This window comes from Gloeophyllum trabeum (assembly GCF_000344685.1).
Source record: "Gloeophyllum trabeum ATCC 11539 unplaced genomic scaffold GLOTRscaffold_00003, whole genome shotgun sequence".
Taxonomy (NCBI): domain Eukaryota; kingdom Fungi; phylum Basidiomycota; class Agaricomycetes; order Gloeophyllales; family Gloeophyllaceae; genus Gloeophyllum; species Gloeophyllum trabeum.
In genome coordinates this window covers 1747261-1765981 of record NW_006920412.1, presented here as the reverse complement: position 1 = coordinate 1765981, position 18721 = coordinate 1747261, and the positions used below count along the sequence as shown (strand labels likewise).

General features: G+C 53.9%; 8 protein-coding genes across 8 annotated transcripts; 3 read left to right on the top strand and 5 right to left on the bottom strand.

Annotated features, from left to right (window-relative positions):
- Positions 1–4: 4 nt before the first annotated feature.
- Positions 5–4462, bottom strand: GLOTRDRAFT_57058 (uncharacterized protein). The gene is made up of 7 exons (XM_007864850.1): positions 4176–4462; positions 3956–4120; positions 3831–3894; positions 3208–3774; positions 2774–3129; positions 511–2720; positions 5–447 (listed from the first exon to the last, which is right to left on the bottom strand). The coding sequence occupies exons 1-7, from the start codon at positions 4450–4452 to the stop codon at positions 196–198; spliced, it is 3891 nt and encodes a 1296-aa protein (XP_007863041.1). The 5' UTR covers positions 4453–4462; the 3' UTR covers positions 5–195.
- A 194-nt stretch (positions 4463–4656) lies between these two features.
- Positions 4657–5794, top strand: GLOTRDRAFT_114723 (uncharacterized protein). The gene is made up of 8 exons (XM_007865301.1): positions 4657–4848; positions 4915–4942; positions 4995–5015; positions 5070–5138; positions 5196–5339; positions 5397–5460; positions 5511–5570; positions 5629–5794. Exons 1-8 carry the CDS (start codon positions 4751–4753, stop codon positions 5682–5684), a joined length of 540 nt encoding a protein of 179 aa, XP_007863492.1. The 5' UTR covers positions 4657–4750; the 3' UTR covers positions 5685–5794.
- A 176-nt stretch (positions 5795–5970) lies between these two features.
- On the top strand, positions 5971–7062 carry GLOTRDRAFT_15980 (uncharacterized protein; the record flags this gene model as incomplete). Its single annotated transcript, XM_007864604.1, has 5 exons — positions 5971–6024; positions 6076–6151; positions 6200–6356; positions 6408–6523; positions 6575–7062. Coding segments are annotated over 5 exons (891 nt in total), but the record flags the coding sequence as incomplete, so codon positions are not given.
- A 47-nt stretch (positions 7063–7109) lies between these two features.
- Positions 7110–8050, bottom strand: GLOTRDRAFT_126750 (uncharacterized protein; the record flags this gene model as incomplete). Its single annotated transcript, XM_007865635.1, has 5 exons — positions 7110–7249; positions 7309–7495; positions 7548–7707; positions 7758–7921; positions 7970–8050. The coding sequence occupies 5 exons, from the start codon at positions 8048–8050 to the stop codon at positions 7110–7112; spliced, it is 732 nt and encodes a 243-aa protein (XP_007863826.1).
- Positions 8051–8214: 164 nt separating this feature from the next.
- GLOTRDRAFT_104173 (uncharacterized protein) lies at positions 8215–10267 on the top strand (the record flags this gene model as incomplete). The annotated part of the gene is made up of 10 exons (XM_007865300.1): positions 8215–8364; positions 8416–8695; positions 8746–8825; positions 8882–8955; positions 9009–9221; positions 9283–9560; positions 9620–9759; positions 9812–9964; positions 10027–10112; positions 10165–10267. 10 exons carry the CDS (start codon positions 8215–8217, stop codon positions 10265–10267), a joined length of 1557 nt encoding a protein of 518 aa, XP_007863491.1.
- Positions 10268–10402: 135 nt separating this feature from the next.
- Positions 10403–13379, bottom strand: GLOTRDRAFT_104172 (uncharacterized protein; the record flags this gene model as incomplete). Its single annotated transcript, XM_007865643.1, has 21 exons — positions 10403–10528; positions 10581–10602; positions 10676–10859; positions 10913–10997; positions 11054–11069; positions 11122–11201; positions 11259–11389; positions 11443–11535; positions 11594–11691; positions 11746–11880; positions 11956–12138; positions 12199–12362; positions 12412–12435; positions 12484–12501; positions 12561–12577; positions 12632–12684; positions 12752–12921; positions 12986–13053; positions 13104–13129; positions 13185–13258; positions 13320–13379. The coding sequence occupies 21 exons, from the start codon at positions 13377–13379 to the stop codon at positions 10403–10405; spliced, it is 1827 nt and encodes a 608-aa protein (XP_007863834.1).
- A 376-nt stretch (positions 13380–13755) lies between these two features.
- GLOTRDRAFT_57044 (uncharacterized protein) lies at positions 13756–16103 on the bottom strand (the record flags this gene model as incomplete). Its single annotated transcript, XM_007864849.1, has 9 exons — positions 15888–16103; positions 15673–15837; positions 15494–15608; positions 15383–15443; positions 15031–15331; positions 14752–14978; positions 14575–14701; positions 14273–14521; positions 13756–14219 (listed from the first exon to the last, which is right to left on the bottom strand). Coding segments are annotated over exons 1-9 (1887 nt in total), but the record flags the coding sequence as incomplete, so codon positions are not given.
- A 1010-nt stretch (positions 16104–17113) lies between these two features.
- On the bottom strand, positions 17114–18606 carry GLOTRDRAFT_114719 (alpha-ketoacid dehydrogenase kinase; the record flags this gene model as incomplete). Its single annotated transcript, XM_007865299.1, has 6 exons — positions 17114–17172; positions 17223–17266; positions 17319–17401; positions 17453–17756; positions 17809–18096; positions 18155–18606. 6 exons carry the CDS (start codon positions 18604–18606, stop codon positions 17114–17116), a joined length of 1230 nt encoding a protein of 409 aa, XP_007863490.1.
- Positions 18607–18721: the final 115 nt, after the last annotated feature.

Sequence of the window (18721 nt, the reverse complement as noted above, 5' to 3'; positions counted from 1 at the left end):
ATGTACATGAGAAGACATTGACAACACACAGTCGGGAGACGATCTCTTAGTCGTTGGGTCTTTGCATCATTAGCGAACATGTAGAGAATAGCTAAGAGAGTACGATGGATATATGAATGAAGGAGGGTAATCGGATAAAGGAGTCTTCCGCACGTGGACAAAGCATAAGAATACAAGATGAATAATGGAATCAACTTAGGGTGAGCCCAATAAACTATTCAATGCCTTCTGGACATCATATCCATGTTCTTCCAGTGCTGCTACCGCTTGGGTACGACTGAAACCCATCCCGCACAGTTGCTTGACGGCTTCGACGTCGTCATCCACGGCGGGGGTATTCCCCTCGGGTTCCTCAAGCGGAGTGAGCCCAGGCGCTTGTGAGAGGTGTGACGGCAAAGGAGGAGCAGCGTCGTGTTTCGCTTTCTTCTTCCCGAAGGGTAAGCGTATCTACAGAGTTATGTGGTTAACATTGCACCGTCCGAGATGAGACCACCCTCAAATGCGACTTACACTAAGACGAGAGTGCCTGACGGGTCCATCTTTATGCTTCTCGTGAGAGTCCTTACTGGAGCCAGCGGTTGACGGACGAGGTTTCGGTGAAGCGTGCCGTATGGGTGGGGACATAGAGCGAGGGGGAGGTGAGGCAGTATTTCTGTCGACACTGGGACCAGGCGACGAGCTTCGCAGAGGCGAGGTAGGTGGCGAAGAGGAGGAGAATGCGGTTTTGCCCTGCTGCGGCTGTGAAGAAGTTGAGCCCCTAGACGATGTGGAGCCGAACGCCTTGTCGAAGGCTAGCGCTTGCTTGCTGTCTACGCCGCCGAACGCATCGTCGAAGGAAATCTGGGGGCCATTGCTGGGGGCCTGGCCACCAGCCGTATTGACAGTCGGCGCGACGTTTGAAGGAGAGCCAAACGCGTCATCAAAGGAGAACGAGGAGGAACCGACTGCAGCCGAAGAAGGCTGAAGAGGTACTGTAGGGGCAGCACTCTGAGACATGAATACTGTGTTGAAATCAGTCTGGGGCGCCGCAGATCCATTCGTTGACGCCTCAGTCGCCTGATGGGTAGTATCTGCAGAGGCTTGCGAGAAATCAAAGTTATCATCGAAGGCCACATCGAAGCTAAACGGCGCAGTCGACCCATTCGTTCCTTTGATCGGAAGTTTCCCCAGTGCTTCGTCGAAGTCACTGATCCCACTAGGCCCGGAAGACACGGGCGGGTGAGAATCAGGAGCAGCCGCGCTCATACCGAAGGCATCCTTGGTCGGCGAGCTAGGGACAGGAGACGCAGCCCTTACAGCTGCGACAGGACTAGGCGTATTTGCTATATATCCGAAGGCGTCGTCAAAACTAGGCGCGGCGGGCTGAGCACCAACCCCATCCGAGACAGGATGAACTGCCCCATGAACAGCTTCTTTGCCTTTATCCATAAGTGACTCACGCCTCTTACTGAGAGGCTCTTCTTCGTCACTACTATCGGAGTCCTCCACTTCGATCTCTTTGAGCTGCGTGTTCATATCCGTTTCGTCAGCATTCGCATCAGAGGATGGCACCTGGCTAACGGGCTCTGCCCCTGCTGCATCCGCCTTATGTTCCAGAGCCGGGATAGGCTGAGATGACAGCGGTAGCGTGGCACTCTGCGGCGGGGTGGTCCAATGTTCTGTCTCAGCAGAGGGCGACAGGAGGTCGTCAGAAGGTGCTGTAGGGGACGCTGAGGCAACAGGGTACGGCTGAATATCAGGGAATCGTGATTCTGGTTGGACGTTTTCTTGACCCTGAGTTTGAGCCTCGCCGGACGGTTCATTCGGCTGCTCCGATTCGAACCCGAAAGGATCCGCAACTGCTGAAGCAGTTGGAGGAGTAGGTACCGACGCATTTGTGAAGGGCAAAAAGGGAGATTGTGGACGAGATCCCCCACCAGAAGAGAGAAGACGATCAAAGGGGTTGTTGCTCTTGCCGGTTGGGCTTGTGATAGGCGTCCCTCCCTCTGGAGATACCGGTAACGGCTGAGTCACCGCCGCCGCAAGGGTATCGTCAGAAAGTATAGATGAAGCTGGCTTTGGAGAGACAGTTCCATCGACAGTCTCTGCCCCAAGTTTGGCTTCAATCTCTTCTCTTTCCTTGACAGCCTGCTCGACTTCCTGTCTGGCTTCCTCTACCTCCTTGTCGACCTTTTCCTTCTCGTGCTCCCGAGTCACCAACTGCTTCTTCGCGATAGCAAGCAAACCTTTTTGTTGTTTAGCCTCTTTCTTCAACTTTTCCAGAAGTGCCTTTGTAGTGTCAGTTTCAACTCCAACTTCATGCATCTTCCTATGGAGCTCCCGCACTTCCTCCTTGTCGCGGAGAAGATTACCTTCTATCTCAACTTTCTCGACACGTAAGGCACTAAGATCGCTTTCCGCACGGATAAGTTGCTCCCTGGTCTTCTGTATTTCTGCGGTCTGAGTAGCATAACGTTCCCGCAAGGACGACAAAAGATTGGTCTCGGTCTCGTAGGCAACCCTGGCGGAAGAGAGCTGGGTCTGCAACGCGGAGAGTTGAGCGGCCTGATCATTCAGTGTTCGCTCTACAGATGTTCTTTCAGATTTTGTGGTCTCAAGGGAACGGTTCGTGGAATTTAGCTGATTCTGGAGATTACCAATCTCGGCAGACTTGTCAGCTAGAGGCGGTGATTTAGCAGGCGCATCATCATCGTCGCTGAGCAGATCCTTGCCAGCTGAGGCTACCGAAGGATCAGCTTCTGAGGTCTCCTTGGGTGTGAGTAAATAGACGCACCGAAAGGATCTGCTCGCGGGACAGTTGGGGCAGGAGACCCGTAAGAAGGGGTAGCAACCGCAGTATGTTGCGGGGACAACGGTCCTGTCCGCTGAGATTGTATAGCTGGAGTCTGCGTCGTAGCGGAGGCAGGAGGTGTATCATCCCATAACAGATCCCGCAAGGGCTCCGCGGCCGGTGGAGATGAAGGTGGAATCGCGAAGGGCGAGGCATTCGTGCGCATTGAAGGCGGAATCAATGACAGCGGAAGAGTGGCTGGGATCTCTTTACCGGCTAACTTTCCTTGGATCAAATGCATGGCTACAGCAAAGCCATCACGAGTAAGTCGGCCGTCATTATTGATATCAGCCAGGTCCCTGAGAACAACAAGGGCGGGGTGAAGTCAATCGCAGCCATGATAGACGCAGCAGAGTATAGGCATGCGATAAACTTACCAAACTTGGGCCAATACATCCTCCGGTAGCTGAGACTGCAGCATAAATGGGACTGCGACGTCTCCCTCAATGTAGCCTTTCCTGTCCGTATCAAGTGTGTCAAAGAATGCATCCGAAGTTGCCTTCTCAGATGCGGTGACGTCCCAAGGAGGCTGAGGCGCTTGACCAGTTCCATGCGATTGGACTGCGGTTCCGAAAGCACTACCTCCCAAAGCGGCAGCCGAGGGACGAGAGGGAAGTGGTGGCCCACCTGTGGACGGCCTGAGCCCCGAGCCTGTCATCTGAGGTCGAATGCCAGTGTCTTGAGTCCTCAGAGGCGTAGGGGCTGCAGAAGGACGTCCAGGGAAGGAGCCTGTTAGACTAGGACTGAAAGAACCGGCGCTTCCACCGGTACTGTGCGTCGCGACACCATCAAGTGGACGGCCCCCTGCTTGCTCATAGAGGCCCGGTGGCAGGGACGTCGGAATAAAGGAGAGTTGGCCTGACATGCAGGCTTGCACTAAGTACATAGCAATGGTGAAATCCGTTGAATCAAGAGCTCCACGGTTCTGGGTATCCGCGAGGGACCTGACGAAGTCACAACCGTAAGCTGGTACAGACGAGCGCATATAGAGGGTTCTGACCATATTTGTGATAGCTTGTCTACGGGTAACTTGGATTTTACAAGAATATCTCTCGCCTTGTCACCTTTAGGTTGGCGCATGCAATGTCAGCCACTTCATACCACTAAGTATTGCAGACTGCGTACCGCTGAGAATACCATTAACTGGGCCTGCGCCAACGAACAACCTCATGAACTTGGCCTTATCTTGAGGCGTCAAGGGAGGTAGCCCGGCGGTAGGGGGCTTTACAGAGCCTCCTGTAGCTTGTGGAACCAGGTCTGATACCCCTTCTATGGTAGGAAGGGGACCAGCTGTGGGCGCATGGGATCAATGCGTCGTTCCTCTAGGACGAGTCGAGGTACGCACGCTTGTATATCAAGTCCTCCCTGACCGTCTCTCCCTTCTGCGCCCAGCCCATAAGTCTGACAGCAATAGCAGCCCCCTTCTTCGATAGCCAACCATTGTTCTCCCTATCAGCTAGGGACCATATTTCGCCTAGAACCGCGGGTGGAAGCTTCGAGCCGCTGAATATGTTGACCGCAATCTCGCCAGTTAATGCGCCGAGTTTCTGCGCATCCGGGTGCGCGAATATCTTCTGCACGAGCGCGAGCTCGGCAGGCGAAGGGGTGAACGTACCGGACATTGCTGCCCTGACGCGAACAAGAAGCAATTGGAGTGAAGCAGGCCAGCAAGTGCGGCAGCGTCGGTAGCAGTGAGCGTATGTCGGTAACGTCACCCGGCGCTGCCGGGCGGCCGGGTCCGGTTGTGGGAACGTCCCTGACACAACACGTGATCTGCCGCTGTGGCGCGCGTCTTCAACCACAGAAAGTTTGGTCTCGTTTACGACACGCTCTTGCATCCGTGCCACGACCTCTGTACATCCCGCTCGCTGTTTGTCGCGCTCTCCTTCCTCGTATAGCATTTTGCACTGTATTTCTACCATGGAACAAATCACGACCTCTCTCGCGCCTCCTCGCAGCACTCACAAAGTAGGCGTCGCCGGCTCTTCCAGCGACGCGTCTGGCTCGGTCACGAAGCGGTGAGCATCTCAGTCGATGTACTTCCCGCTGTAGACTTCTGACACGCTCTTGACGCGTTTCTATAGCTTGAGTAACGAGTTGATGCAGTTAATGGTATGTTGCGATATGGTACCGGCGCGTGTCAGTGCTCATTTTGAGGTCGTAGATGTCATCTTCACCAGGCATCGTACGTGTCTTTTTCTTCATGATTGCTACCAGCTAGACCGTTACGTCGCTGTAGTCGGCATTCCCTAAAAGCGATGCAAATCTATTCGAGTGGGTTGGAACGATCGAGGGACCTAGTGGCACGGTGGGTCTCATGGCTATCGTTGCCTTGTGCACCATTGACTGACTTCCTTTCTCTCAGATTTACGCAGGTCTAACATACAAGATATCCATCACGTTCCCTCCAAACTATCCTTATGCGGCGCCTACCCTCAAATTTGACTCACCCTGCTACCACCCTAATGTGGACTTGAACTCAGGGGCGATTTGTCTGGACATTCTACAGGTAGACTTGCGCGTGCAACTACCTGGACGCATGAGATCTGAGTTGTCCTTTTTTCAGGATAAATGGTCGGCTGTCTACAGTGTTCAAACCATCCTCATCTCCTTGCAGTCTCTACTAGGAGGTATGAACTTTCGACGTTATCGCATCTTCCCAGTTGACATCGTTTTTCAGAGCCCAACAATGCGTCTCCCTTGAACCCTGATGCGGCTGCGCTGTGGGATTCGCCTTCAGGTTCGTGCTGCACAGCTCATGCATTGCCAAGTAAATGAATTCTAAGGGCGCTATACAGAGTACAAAACGTCCCTGATGAAGCACTACACCCCTCCCGGCGACAATTTCGCGTAGTTCCCCATTTCGTCTCCAGTCGTACATAGCTATAGTCCCCAACGGTTATCCATCTTGCTGTAACGCTGTGCAATATAATTATAATGCTACGATGTCGTAGCTGTCGGAAATTCATTGTGCCGTCCTTTGCAGCATGGTGACTAGTGAACTCTGCTGGAAACTCCTGCATTTGACTCCGAAGGCGTTGGCTCTAACTTCGAGGCCTAGGCTCCAGCTGTCATCCGCGGTACAAAGTCTACTTGCAGCTTACCTCCAGCCCTCCTTACAGCCCGTCTCCGATTCTGCTATGGCTAATACAACCGTCCGAGGTGCGCAAGCAATCCATGGACAGAACCCACAGGTGAGCCTGAACCATCCAGGATAACCAGGCAGCATTCCTCCAGTGCTCTAGTATCTAGTCGAAACTGTCATCCGTAACCGTATATATGAGTCTCCCTATTGGAAGGAGCAGTGTTTCGCGTTAACCGGTGAGCCTCTGCAGGTCATGGTGCTAAGAAGTGCTGACCTTGTTCCAGCTGAAACCCTCATTGACAAAGCCATCGATTTGAAATGCATCGGAGGAGTGTATGGGAATCAGAAGCCCACCGCGTTCTTATGTCTCCTGTTGAAGCTGCTGCAAATTCAACCAGAGAAAGAGATATTAATCGAGTACCTTCAAGCGGATGAATTCAAGTGAGTTCTGTGCTATACTATGGTGTGTGGAAGTGTAATCGACATTGTCAGGTATCTGCGCGCTCTAGCCGCGATGTACATTCGCATGACGTTCCGTTCAGTCGAAGTGTATGAGATTTTGGAGCCGCTGCTCAAGGATTACAGGAAACTGCGATATCGGACCAATAGTATGTAAACGGTGCTTTTCACCATCTGTTCCGGCTTGACATTGCCTGCAGCTGGGTACACCCTAACGTACATGGACGAATTTGTCGACAATTTACTAAGAGAGGAGCGAGTATGCGACATCATATTGCCTAGGTTGGCAAAACGGTCTGTGTTAGAGGAGACAGGAGAGATTGGACCGCGCAAGAGCCGCCTTCTCGATGCAATGGAGGGCAAAAGCGACGTCGGCGAAGATCGTAGCCGCAGTCCAAGCAGAAGCAGGAGTCGCAGCAGGAGTCGCAGCAGGAGTCGCAGCAAGAGTACAAGCAGGACACCAAGTCGAAGTCCCTCTAGCAGAAGCAGGAGTCGCTCTAGGACGCCATCGGATGCAGGAGAGCGATATATCTCTCGCAGCCCTTCGAGATCACCTTCTGCTGCAGGATCCAGGGAGGCGTCACCTCAGCGACCCATTCGTTCGCGCTCACGATCTGAATCCCCGTATCGCTCACGCAGCCGTAGTGTCTCTCCAGACCGTATGAACACTGAAATCTCGAACCGGGCTGCTCAATCGTGACAATGATTTTGCAAGCATGATTACAAAACTGTATACTATCTAGGCTTGTCGAAATCCTCTTTCTTAAAGGACAATAGCTGTTGAGACAGCGCTCTCCATCTGTCGTTGACGAGGGGCATCTTCGCGATGGCTTTATCAGAAAGGTAGCCTCTGTTTTGCCACGATGTATACCACTCTATTGAAGGGATGATTAGGATAGTTCATGCATGGCTTCATGCAATATTGATAACATACCTATGTCGGTACGACGAATAGGTGCCGCGTCGAGGCGGTCCGTTCGGCCCTTGACGCAGTCACGAAGAGCCAGAGGGTTGTAATACCTGCAGAACACACTGCCGCCCAACTTCTCCACTGCAGCGATAGCGCTTTTCGAGGCACGGGAGGGAGTGATATGAACGGGGGTTTTCAAACGATCCGCTCCCTGCTAACGGGTAAGAACTCGAACAAGACCGCTGGAAGAAACATAAACATACGTCTCCCAGAAGCTTGATGCCGTCATGTACGTTGTGTATGCAACCACTGAGAAGGAGCTCCCGTGCTGTGATCGGCTGAGTAGGACTTGATGTCAATCGCCCAGTGTCAATCCAGTGTTGTATACGGTCCAGATTTACAGGCGCATAGACCTTTTCGTTCCTGCGGAGGTCTCCTCATTATGTCCGGCATTAAAGTGACAACAGACTCACTGATTGGTGAAACCTTTTTTCGGAAATAGCTTCACGATAGGGGTCTGTCCACCTTCGAATTGCTGCTTCGGCTTGCCATTGCCCGACCGTGCCTTCTGACCTTTATGACCTCTCCCGGAAGTCTTACCGTGTCCGGACCTTCGACCTCTACCCACACGTTTTTGCTACGGATATTCAGCCAAATGGGTCTGGGAGAGCTGGAACAATCGCACCGTGTGCTGAGAGTTCGGCGCTGGTGATAAACTGAATAAATGGACCTTGCTGGAGGCCGACCGGAGGCGGGAGAGAGACATTGGCAGGCCTGACCGTTCCAAGTTGGCAGACGGCAAATATGGCGGTCTTCGGCAGACCCTAAATCTCCCACGACTGCCTCTAATTAAACGCGTCGCGTCGCGGTTGTGGCTCTTGTACCCTCTGTAACTTTAAGCTGATTCGAATGGGCTTGAAGTTGTGGACCATGGACGCCTCTGCAGTGTCTGATGCACTAAGCGATCCCTCTAATTCTCTTTTGGAGCTGTATAACTCCCGGAATGAATCCGAAGACTTCCCTGCAGTAGTATACGAACATTTTTCCAACCTCTTCAGAGCGCCAGACGTGTTTCATACTGTAAGTCAGTCTCAGGACAGCAAAAGCACTTTTTTAGTAACGTACATATAGATTCCTGCCCTTAGTGTCAAGAATCCCCCCGAGGCGCACGCTGAGGGCGCGCTAGTCAGATTTCGTGCCATGGTTCAAGACACATCGCAGTCCCCCGAAATGTACATGTCGCGATTAGCTGATGGAAGATGTGGAGGCTGGAACCTCGAGAGTACAGCAGAAGAGGAGGTTCTGCGACAGTCAGAGTATGCGAGCTTGAGAGAATGTACTGTCATCTGGGCCACCAGTGTCCCTGGCGAGGCCGACTGGGTGTTGGATGCAATGGATGGATCGGCGGGAGGTATGGCCCGTGTTTTAAGTACCGCGATTTGATTCTCATTATCTGCATAGCGACACAACGGGTACACGTCCCCGCTCGGCCTCACAAATTCCCTTTGCCAGACGCACTCCATGTGGGTGCCCAGGTCAAGGTGAGAAGACCTAAACACACCTTGCAGAAAGGTGTTGACAGGAGTGTATCTACAAGATATACCATGCATCTGGCCTGGACGCGAAACCGACGGATTTAGTCGACTTCGTCGGCATTCTTCACATCGACGTGTAAGACACCCCACCCCCGACCGCGAAGAACTGACCCTTGACAATTGTGGTAGATTACACGGAGAGCAAGAGGAGGTTCTGTCCGTCCCGACTCTTCATGTTCTCTTCTCCCGACCAGTCGACCGGTCTATGGCGTTTCGAGATCTGCCCCCACCAGACAACAGCGCGGACATTCGGAAGCAACTGATCTCATGGATCGCAGAGCAGGCCCTGTCCGGGGACTTGGATGCAGCTGAATGGGTGTTACTCTCTTGCATTGCCCAGATGTGAGCGTATGCCGTCTCTTGTGAGGTTCTCGGCCAAAACTGACTCTGAGGTCGACCTAAGTCAAGCCAGACAGACACCCTTGTTACCACCATCCCTCACGTTGTCTAAATTACCTCCTCCTCCAACCCCTTCTTCCGTGCCAGCCCTGTGCAGGGTGCTTTCTCTCCTTCTCCCGCAAGTGATCACGCTGCCCGCTACTCTTGACAGCTTAAACCAAGCGCGATTCATACCAGAAAGCATGGAAGAAGACTTGCACTCAGGGTACCTGCAAACACCCCAAGGGACTACAGTTGTTGTGGTCGAGGTCGGTTTACAAGAAGGGAAGTTGCGTGAAAGAGGTGTGCTCTGATTTTCATCACCGTCGTCTTATACAGATGATTGATGACCATGACGCTAGGCATGGCAAACGTCGTGGCCACTCAGAAGGCAATGTCGTCCCAGACCATCTCTTATGTTTTCCCATTCAGCCAATTCTCGTTCAACACGGACATGAACTTCATCATCATGACGGAAGGCAGCAAGAGCGCCTTTTTCAAGGTCAGAGAAGCTTCACATTTCCATATCTTGGAGTTGACTGATGACGCTCTAGACGGAGGTGGTCATGCCCGTTCAGCCAGAAAGTACTGCAGGTTATTACCGCAATGAAAGTGCCATCACGAAGCCCGCGTCACTGCCCACCTTTCGATACTACCTGCACAAGGCGAAGAATCGTAGCGTTACAGTAGGAGAGCAGATATCAGAGGTAGAATAGCTCTTGCATTCGTTCTTCGTTGCCGCGACTGAAACTGATCCTTTGCTTGTTAGCTCATTCAGAGTGATTTTGTGGAATCCAGGCGGCACAATCCAGCGCAATCACCAGAAGACCTTATTCTTAGGATGAAGATTGCAAAGTACGATCCATCGAGCGCCTTGCTGGTGTTATCACTGACATCCGTTGTGCAGACTTATGGCACAGTCCCTAGACCTGAAAGAGCTGGACGTTGAGACCTGGCGGAGAAGCACTACACTTCATGAACGGAGCATATTGCGAATGAGTTCGCAATAACGCCCGTCCACTGACCGCCTGTCATCTCAAGCTTAGCCTCGAAGTTCTTCCTACGCATCTATCTCGTTATCTTGGGTGTATCTCGTATTCTATCACTTGGTGACATTTGATGAGCATTCAAGTTGTCGCAGTCCATCATGGCCGCCCAAGGCCGTTCAGATCCGCCTGCAGCCAGATATCGCCTAATTCTGTCACTACCCTTGAAAGAAGGCCTGCGACTTTCGCGGCATCCGAACCTTTACCCTCCAAGTAGTACTTGATCTATCAGAGTCATGAGTCTACGCATTGCCGCTGGTAGAATATCGGAATTTACCTTCGGTTCAGTTCCACTAGTCCTGCGTGCACGAACAACGTGGTAAGCAACAACATGGTAAGCAATAGTTGGTATTGCAGAGCAGAGTTACGTGCCGTAGCGTTAAGAAAATCTCCTCATCTTTCGTTGGAGACTCGGCCTTGAACTGAATCATATGACCAGAAGAAAGAGGCAGAGTCGGCTTGTACGTAGGAGCATTGGAGCTGTCATAGCCGATAGTAAGGTCTCGCACTTGAACTATGGCAAGTCCAGCAATTGCTTTAGGATATGCGGCTCTTCCTGCGGTCTCCTGAGGAGCAGTGAGGAACGTCCTACCAGCAACCATGGAGCACGTACCTCGCCGGGGAATTCTCGTAATCGAGCGAATATCTTATTTATTGTGGCTGCCTCAGTGCAGATGAAATAGCTGTTACTCGTCTTGAAGGTAGACCTCGGTCAGTTCAGCCTCCAGCCAAGCAGGATGTGAAATTTACCTGGAAGTACCCATACCTCCCTCCGGCTGTTAACTTGACGACGGCAATAATGAGATAACTGAACTCACTGTTGATATAACTCCTGAAGGTATGAGAATGCTGTCTTGCCCCGCGCCTGCAGCGACGTGACCAGGTCCAAGAAAACTATCTATAAAGCGTCAGAAAGCTACTGCATAGTGAAAGTCTCGTGCAAACAGATGCTCACGGTGGCCGCGACCCCATCCTTGTCTCTGACTTCGTCTCCGAACATGAATCCGATGGCTTCCTCGTACCCGAAAGGAACTTCAAAGCCTTCGGATACCGCAACTAACGCAGTATTACCGATATACTTGAAACCTGAGGGAAGACTGGTGAGGTACGGTGAATGACCCAATATGAAGATTCCGTACCAGTAAGGCATTCCAGGAACCGGAAACCCTCTGCCTTGGCCATGGCAGCAATCATTTTTGAACTGACCGTCGACGCAACCATGGCAAGTTTGTCTGAAAACATACAGAGTGTTAGTCCAGCACGCTGGAACCTGACATGCCATACACCCACTTAGTTGTTTGCCACTGCCCCTGTAACTTTCCAGAACAGCCGCAGCGAAAAGAGTTCCCAGCTGATCTCCAGTGAATTGGGTCCATTTCCCATCTGGCCTAAAGGGGGGGGACATGTCAGACGACCGGTCGCATCCGTATACTGATTCTTACCGCCGTTCTGCTGCTGCAAAGCGGTCAGCGTCAGGGTCCTGAGCAAGCACGTAGTTGACTTTTTCTTCTTCGCCCCGCCTCATGGCAAGATCCTGTAATCGGTTTAAAAATTGCGAGGTAGGTGCGTCAAGGATTCTGTGCACACACCAAGGCACCTAGTTTTCATTCATTAAAGGAATCAGTCCCATCCATCGGCAGTCATAACGTTACAAGTTACCTTTCTCTTCAGGATTTGGGAATTTGACAGTCGGGAAATCAGGGTCTGGGGTCTCTTGCTCAATTACGGATACAAACGGTTGTCGGCCCAAAGATGCAAAAACCTTCGTCAATATTGCATGGCTCACTCCATGCATGGAAGTATTGACTACCCGTATTGTCTCGGGTGAATTAGTACTGCATGCCATCGATGGTTAGAATGCTTGAGCGACAACGATGCCGAGGCCTTAACCTCACCTGGGTGATGATAGTCCCTGCAGATACAGCAGGTATTTGCCCTGCATGCTTTCCGTGACATCGACGCAGAGTGAAGACGACAGGATACTCGAAGGATCGTATTGGCCTGGTTCTAAATGTGCTTCAATTGATTTGGCAATGCCCTTGTCGTGCGGCTCTACAATCTGTGCTAATGTTAGGATTTCTTGGAGCGGTAGATTGCTGACTTCCGACCTGCACTCCATTCTCCCAGTAAACCTAAAAATACGTTAGAGATGGTACGATCTGTGGAGCGAGGGACCTTGCTTTGTATCCATTATCATCCTGGGGTACAACCGCAAATTTCTAGTACAATTCTCTTTGAGTTCGTCAGATGGGCGCACCTTCGGGTTGTGGCTAGCTGTATTGACAAAGTTGATATCAGAACAGCCGTAGCACAATCTACATCACTTACCTGTAATCATAACTCCACATGCAGCACACAGTCTTTTCAGACTAAAGGGCACCCTACAAACGCCGATGTGAATACGTTACAGCCCAATTACTGGACAACCAAGGTCCTGTAATGACCCACATGGGCGTGTGGACCTTGCCACGGAGTAGATGAACCTTCATGTTTTTCGCGGCGAATGCAGCGGCGGTGAGCATCGCCCATCTTTCGGAGTTATGTCGATGATCATATCCAATGACTACTCCTCGAACTGAAGCATCGGCAATATTCTCCAGGACGTAGGCGCATAGACCCTGTCCAAGATACACCGTGTAAGCCACTGTGCATGCATGGTATCGGGTGCTTGACGGGACCGACCTGAGATGCCTGAATAATCGTAAGGTCATTCATTCTGGCAAAGCCAGCCTCCATCTTCCCTCTCAATCCTATCAGGATTGACATGAAAGATGCTGGCGGCAGTCGAGACATTTATTACCTGCTGTTCCGAACTCGATCCGCTTTCTGCAAGTCGCATCAGTACTCTTACTTCCGGGAATGATAAATGAGACGGCCAAACCTCAATCGCTTCTCCAACTCATCGGTACGGCGCTGTTGCCAGAGGAGCTCAATCTCTTTGCGAGTAGATTCATTCTAACGATAATATCGGTCTTACTATCAGGGCACAGTAAAGGAACACGGAAAATTAACGTGCTTTATCTAGTCGCAACCATTCCTTGACTAACTTCTCGATCGAGGGATTTGTGGCAGACATTCCAGTACTGAGTGGATGGAAATCGATGGTGAACCGGTAATGCTTGCCACAAAGTGGCTTGCGGTATGACAGTATTGACGTGGGAAATAGGCAACCTTCTTTCGGATTGTCCGAACTGGAGGTGCACGGCACTCTGAGGTAGTAGTGTCACAAGCTCTGCGAATCTCTAGCCGCGGTACATGGGCTAGTGGCGTACGGGCAGCCTACATTTTCACTGATACAACCAACAACGAATAAATACCATCTGCATATACAACCACGGGGCAGCCTCAGTATTGATACTCATACTGCTATGTTCCGGCTGGACAACTTGGAAGGTGAGGGTGAACCTGCTGCAGAAGCGGCAGTGGATGTACGTCGACGAGAGGAACGGCGGGCCCGACTCTCGCTCGCCGGCGCTTTGTGCCGCTCAGGGCGTCCGGCGGAATTAATCGTGGACGGTTGTGACAGCGGCGCGGAAACGGAGGGGGGTGCAGGATTGGAGGACAAACCGATAGCATTTAATCGTGGTAGTCGGATCTTCAGGGATTGGCTGTTAGGGGGCTGTGGCTGAGGGTTTTCAGATATCGAGGAGGTTGGCATTGATGGTGGTGCCGCAGGAGGAGCGGGAGGCGTGGATTTCGCCAGGGGTTTCTCGGACGGTGTCGGTTTGCCTTCGGACGTTGCTGTGAAAGACTCCCGGCTGGCGAGACGAGTGGGAATAGGGGATTTTCTGCGAGGCTGAGGTACACGCCCTGAACGTCGCGGTCGCGCAGAGCCTTCACCGTCTTCTGGTGAAGTCTTCTGAGGGGCCGGAGCGTGTTGTGCTTTACTAGGGCCGGCGGTTGGAAGGTAATCCGTCTACCAGACAACTGCGTAAGTTTCCCACAAATCTTGGAAAAGAATCTACGAACATCGTCCTGCTCAAGCTTTGGCAGTTCATTCACATTACTGGGAGCACTTGCGCGGGCATTTCTACGTTCAGTCCTTCTAGGCGCTGGTGGCTTTTCTGCCGCAGCTTTATGTGAAGGGCCTGCAGTACGCCGCCGCTTACTTGCATCCCCAGCGTTGCCATTGACTGCACTCGAGCCTGCATCATGCTTCTCAACCGTGAACGAACCTTGGCCGGCTTGTGGTGCAGTCACCCTCAGACCGCATAGTAGCTTTCGGAGACAGTTAAGGGGCGAATTTTAACCTGTAGGCAAGGAGCTCATACCTCGGCTATTCTGATGTCTTCCTCGTCAGGCTGCGCTGTATTAGGATGGCTAGACGCAGTGTCGTCCATGTCAAGTTCGCTGAGGGTTGTTAGAGGAGACGAAGCCGTGCTAGGTATTTCGAATTCTCTGCTAGCCGTGATAAGACTCACGCTCCCCGTCCGAACGACCTGACTCACCTTCGATGCTGGCCGTGATTCTTGACCTTGTTCCAAAAGTCAAGCACAACGACCTTTTCTGGAACTCTGTACCGTCGCCCGTTGATCATGACCTCGTCCACTGACACTTTCGGGACAGCCGAGACAGGTTCAGATTGGATTATTTCAATATTCCCATTATTCCACTGGTTTGGTCTCGAGATATCTATGGGTGGTGCATTATGCTTAGGTATACGCCGCTTTGGTTGCTGCAGACCGATATAAAGACATGTACGACAAGGGAAAGAGTATGGCGCTCACAATAACATGTTCCGCGTGATTAGGACACATCCATTTCTTCCCAAAGGACGGCATCGAAGGTAATGGCGGATCAAGGCAGTCAAGATGGAAGTGCAGGTCACAATAGTCGCAGGACACGATACTCTTCCAGACGCCGGCTTTGCAGTCAGCGCCTGATAATTTTCGGGCTCGCTTCACCGCAGGAGAGTGCGCGGCAGCGTCATCTGGCAGAGCGGACATGCCGCAACGGAAACACAGAACGGGAGCACCGTTTCGGTCTTTTAATCGATACGGATCCCGATCTTCGAGCTGTCCGTGCCGACTGAAAAGTGATATAAGAGCAACGTTCCAATATCCGCGGCAAAGTACGTACTTTAGACGAGGCTGTTTGATCTCCGATGCATCGACATATCCCCCTCTTGCGTTACTCGCCACTGTCAGTATAGTGAGCCACAAGTCCGTCCAAGCTGACATGCATTCTTACCATCCTTGAAAAACCCTCTAATATCATCCGGCAACTGGAACTCTATCGGTATGCTCGTCTGCACCTGCTGTATGACGGGCGCCAAAACCGAGGGCGGCGGCTGCGGGGGCGGATTCTGCGTGCCACGAACGAACGTCACTCTCGTGTCGCGAAAAACGCAACGGCAGTAGTAAGCAGACCTGGCGAATACTGCAATTGGGGCAGAACCATCTCGCGTCCCCCTCGGGCAGGTCGCCCGGCTCCATGGGCGGGTTGAGGCACCAGAGGTGGAACGCCCGCGGGCACCCGTCGCAGTATACGAGCGCCCCGAGAGACCGGCATGAAGAACAGTGGTCTTCGTTAGGCTATCGAAACGTCAGAGGGATTTTGTTTGCGAGATGTTTTGACCGCATACCGCCTGGTCCGCTGGGGGCAGCGCGACGTTCACCGGCTCCTCCTTCACCCTGAGCCCCGCCTTTTCCTTCTCCTTACCTTTCCCCTTCTCCCTCTTCCCGCCCTTCCCATTAGCAACAGTTTCGTCCACGTTGAGTAGCGAATTCGACCGCGAGAGCGGCGGCAGGGGCTCCGCGTCCATCTGCACGGACGCCGAGTCCGAGTCCGGCACGAGCGGCGGCGACGACGGCGCGGACTTTGCGCCCAGCGCCGCGTCCGACGAAAACGACGGCGCGGCGTTCACGTTGCGCGCAGACGCCCGCTGGGCGCGGTTCGCGGCGGACCTGGCACCAGCAGCGTCCCGCACGGACACGGACACGGACACACGCGCGAGAGAGGCGACGCGGATGCGGTCGACACGCGCGACAACACCCACCGCACGGGCCGCACACAATCACCAGCACAGAGCAAGACAAACCAAGCAGACCGTCAGCAGCATCCCAGCATCCCAGCGGCGCACGGCGCACTCACCCCTTATCGACCCGTGCCCGCTTGCGCTTGGGCGCGCCGTCCGTCTCGAGCGCGGACGTCATGGCCGCGACGCTGTGCCCGCTGTACGTCGTGCCGGGGTCGGACGCGGGCAGGTAGGACACGCCCGGCTTCTTGGGGTCGCGCCGGTGCGCGAGCCCGCTCTGCCTGACCGCGGTCAGCGAGGGCGGGCCCGGGAGGATCTCGGTGGCCAGGGACGCATCGCCCTCGAGGTGCGGCGGCTGCACGACCGGCACGGTGGGCAGCTCGTACACGGGGACGCTCATCGCAGATGTCATCCCGGATAACTAGGGGTCCTTTGGAGGGCGCAGAGGCAACCGCGCTTGGGTTGTTCCGTGCGGCAGGTGGCAGTCCGGGGGAAAGACGCGGACGTACTGGATACTACGACAGGTGGACCTATTGTACAAAATTTCTATCTACGCCTCCATCACCTCTCCTGGGCATTACGATACGCTTGTCATACTTCTGCTCGTCGTCATCACAAAGCAGCATAGAGTACAGAAAAAAATGCAAGGAGACTTACTGCTCGATTTGCTGACATGCGCGTCGTGACGGCGCTTGTGGGCGCAGTCGCTGCACGGACCACGAGCGAGCCGAGGAGCGGTCTGATGCCAGTTTAGAAAGATACTCGGGAGACAGAACTTTTGTAGTACTCGCCTCTGGCGTTATCCCATCCTCGCTACACGCCGTGTAATGCGATCAGATCTCCACATCGCCCGCTTCATCGAGACATTTGAGCTGCACAAAGACGTCGCTTCCTGCACTGGGATCAGCGGGGAAGTAACTCGGACGAGCCAAGTCCACTGACCCCATCCGTCAAGGGAGAAGAGATCCAACGAGCCGCCAAAATACCTTGCGTGCATGTCAGGCCTTCCAAACACGCCAAGGTCGCCTACACACATACTTTGCATACAGCCTGCTCATCGGAAGGCCGTACCCCAAGCCAGCAATCGTCCCCATCCCGACTTGCAAGCCCTTGCCCGTCATCTGTTCAAATAGATTCGTGCTCCCCCCGCCCACCGCCGCGCTGCCCCCGACCTGCTGCGCGGCATACGGGCCTCCGCCGATCTCCTCGCGCCCGGTGCTCCGGTCGGCAGTCGTAAACGCGTAAGAGAATATGCGGGCCATGTTGGCAGGGGAGACGCCGCCGCCCTGGTCGCGGATCCTGATGCCAATGTGAGATCGGCCGTCGACTTTCGGGGAGGGACAGATGGTCACGCGGACGGCGGGCAGGGGGGTGCGGGAGGACGTGCCGTGCTGCTTGTAGTGATGCTCTACGGTGGCTCGGAAGGAGTTTTTCAGTATTTCCGTGGCGATGTATTCCAAGTGGACGGGAACGTAGCTGGCGAGACAGTATAAAGGGACGCGTAGGAACTATGAAGGAGCTCACTCACACAAAGGTGGCATCAACGTGCCCGTCCAGAACAAGCTCAGGACTTGCACCTAGAGTGGCTTCACACAGCTCTGCGACCCACGACCCGCACATTTTGATCATTCGCGCGGGAGAGAGGGCAAGATCAACCACGCCTATGCGGTCCGAAGTTTGCTCGGGAGCGCTCAGGGCGCGCGAGATAGCGATATGCTGCTCAGCAATGAGGCGGACGGCTATACGGTTGCGGATGGCACCGTCTAGAAAGTTGCTGATCTGGGTCGGGGACATGTAACGCGTGCATTCTTGGAAGCTGGACATGCCCTGGCTCGTAAGGGTCAGTCCCTGAGCGAGGGCGGCGGGAGACTCACCCCTTGGCGAGCGTGGGGATGTCGTTTGCGTGGCTCTGGACGAAGGATTCGAGCTGGGAGGTAAACTGTGCGTTTTCCTCGAGGGAGGTTACGGCGGGCTGGGAGGCGAGCCAGAGGAAGCTTGTGCGGTGGCCCTCGAGGACGCGTGCCACAAACGGGTTCGTGCCGACGATAAAGGGCAGAGCCTGGAGGGACATGACGCGCTGGGCCATGCGGCGCGGGATCTCTGCCTGGGCATAGGAAACAGACTTGAGGACGGAGCGGGGCGTCGGGGGGCGGCCGAGCGAGAGCAGGGTCGCGAGGGTGAGCGGCGTGGGCGGGCGCTGGGAGTGTTTCTCGAGGAGCGCAGCGAGCGCCGAGGGGACCGGGTCGGGCGGACGCCTGTGGACGGTCGAGAGCCCGCGCCGGGTGCGTGTTCGCAGCAGCGCGCGAGCGGGCGTGGATGAAGACATGATCGCGGCTTTGGGACGGAGCACAGGCCCGGGGGCAACGCCCGCGCCGGCAACGCCCGCCCGGATCAAGGATCGTGTCGGAGGAGGGCCAGGGTTAATCCTCTCCCCAGACCTA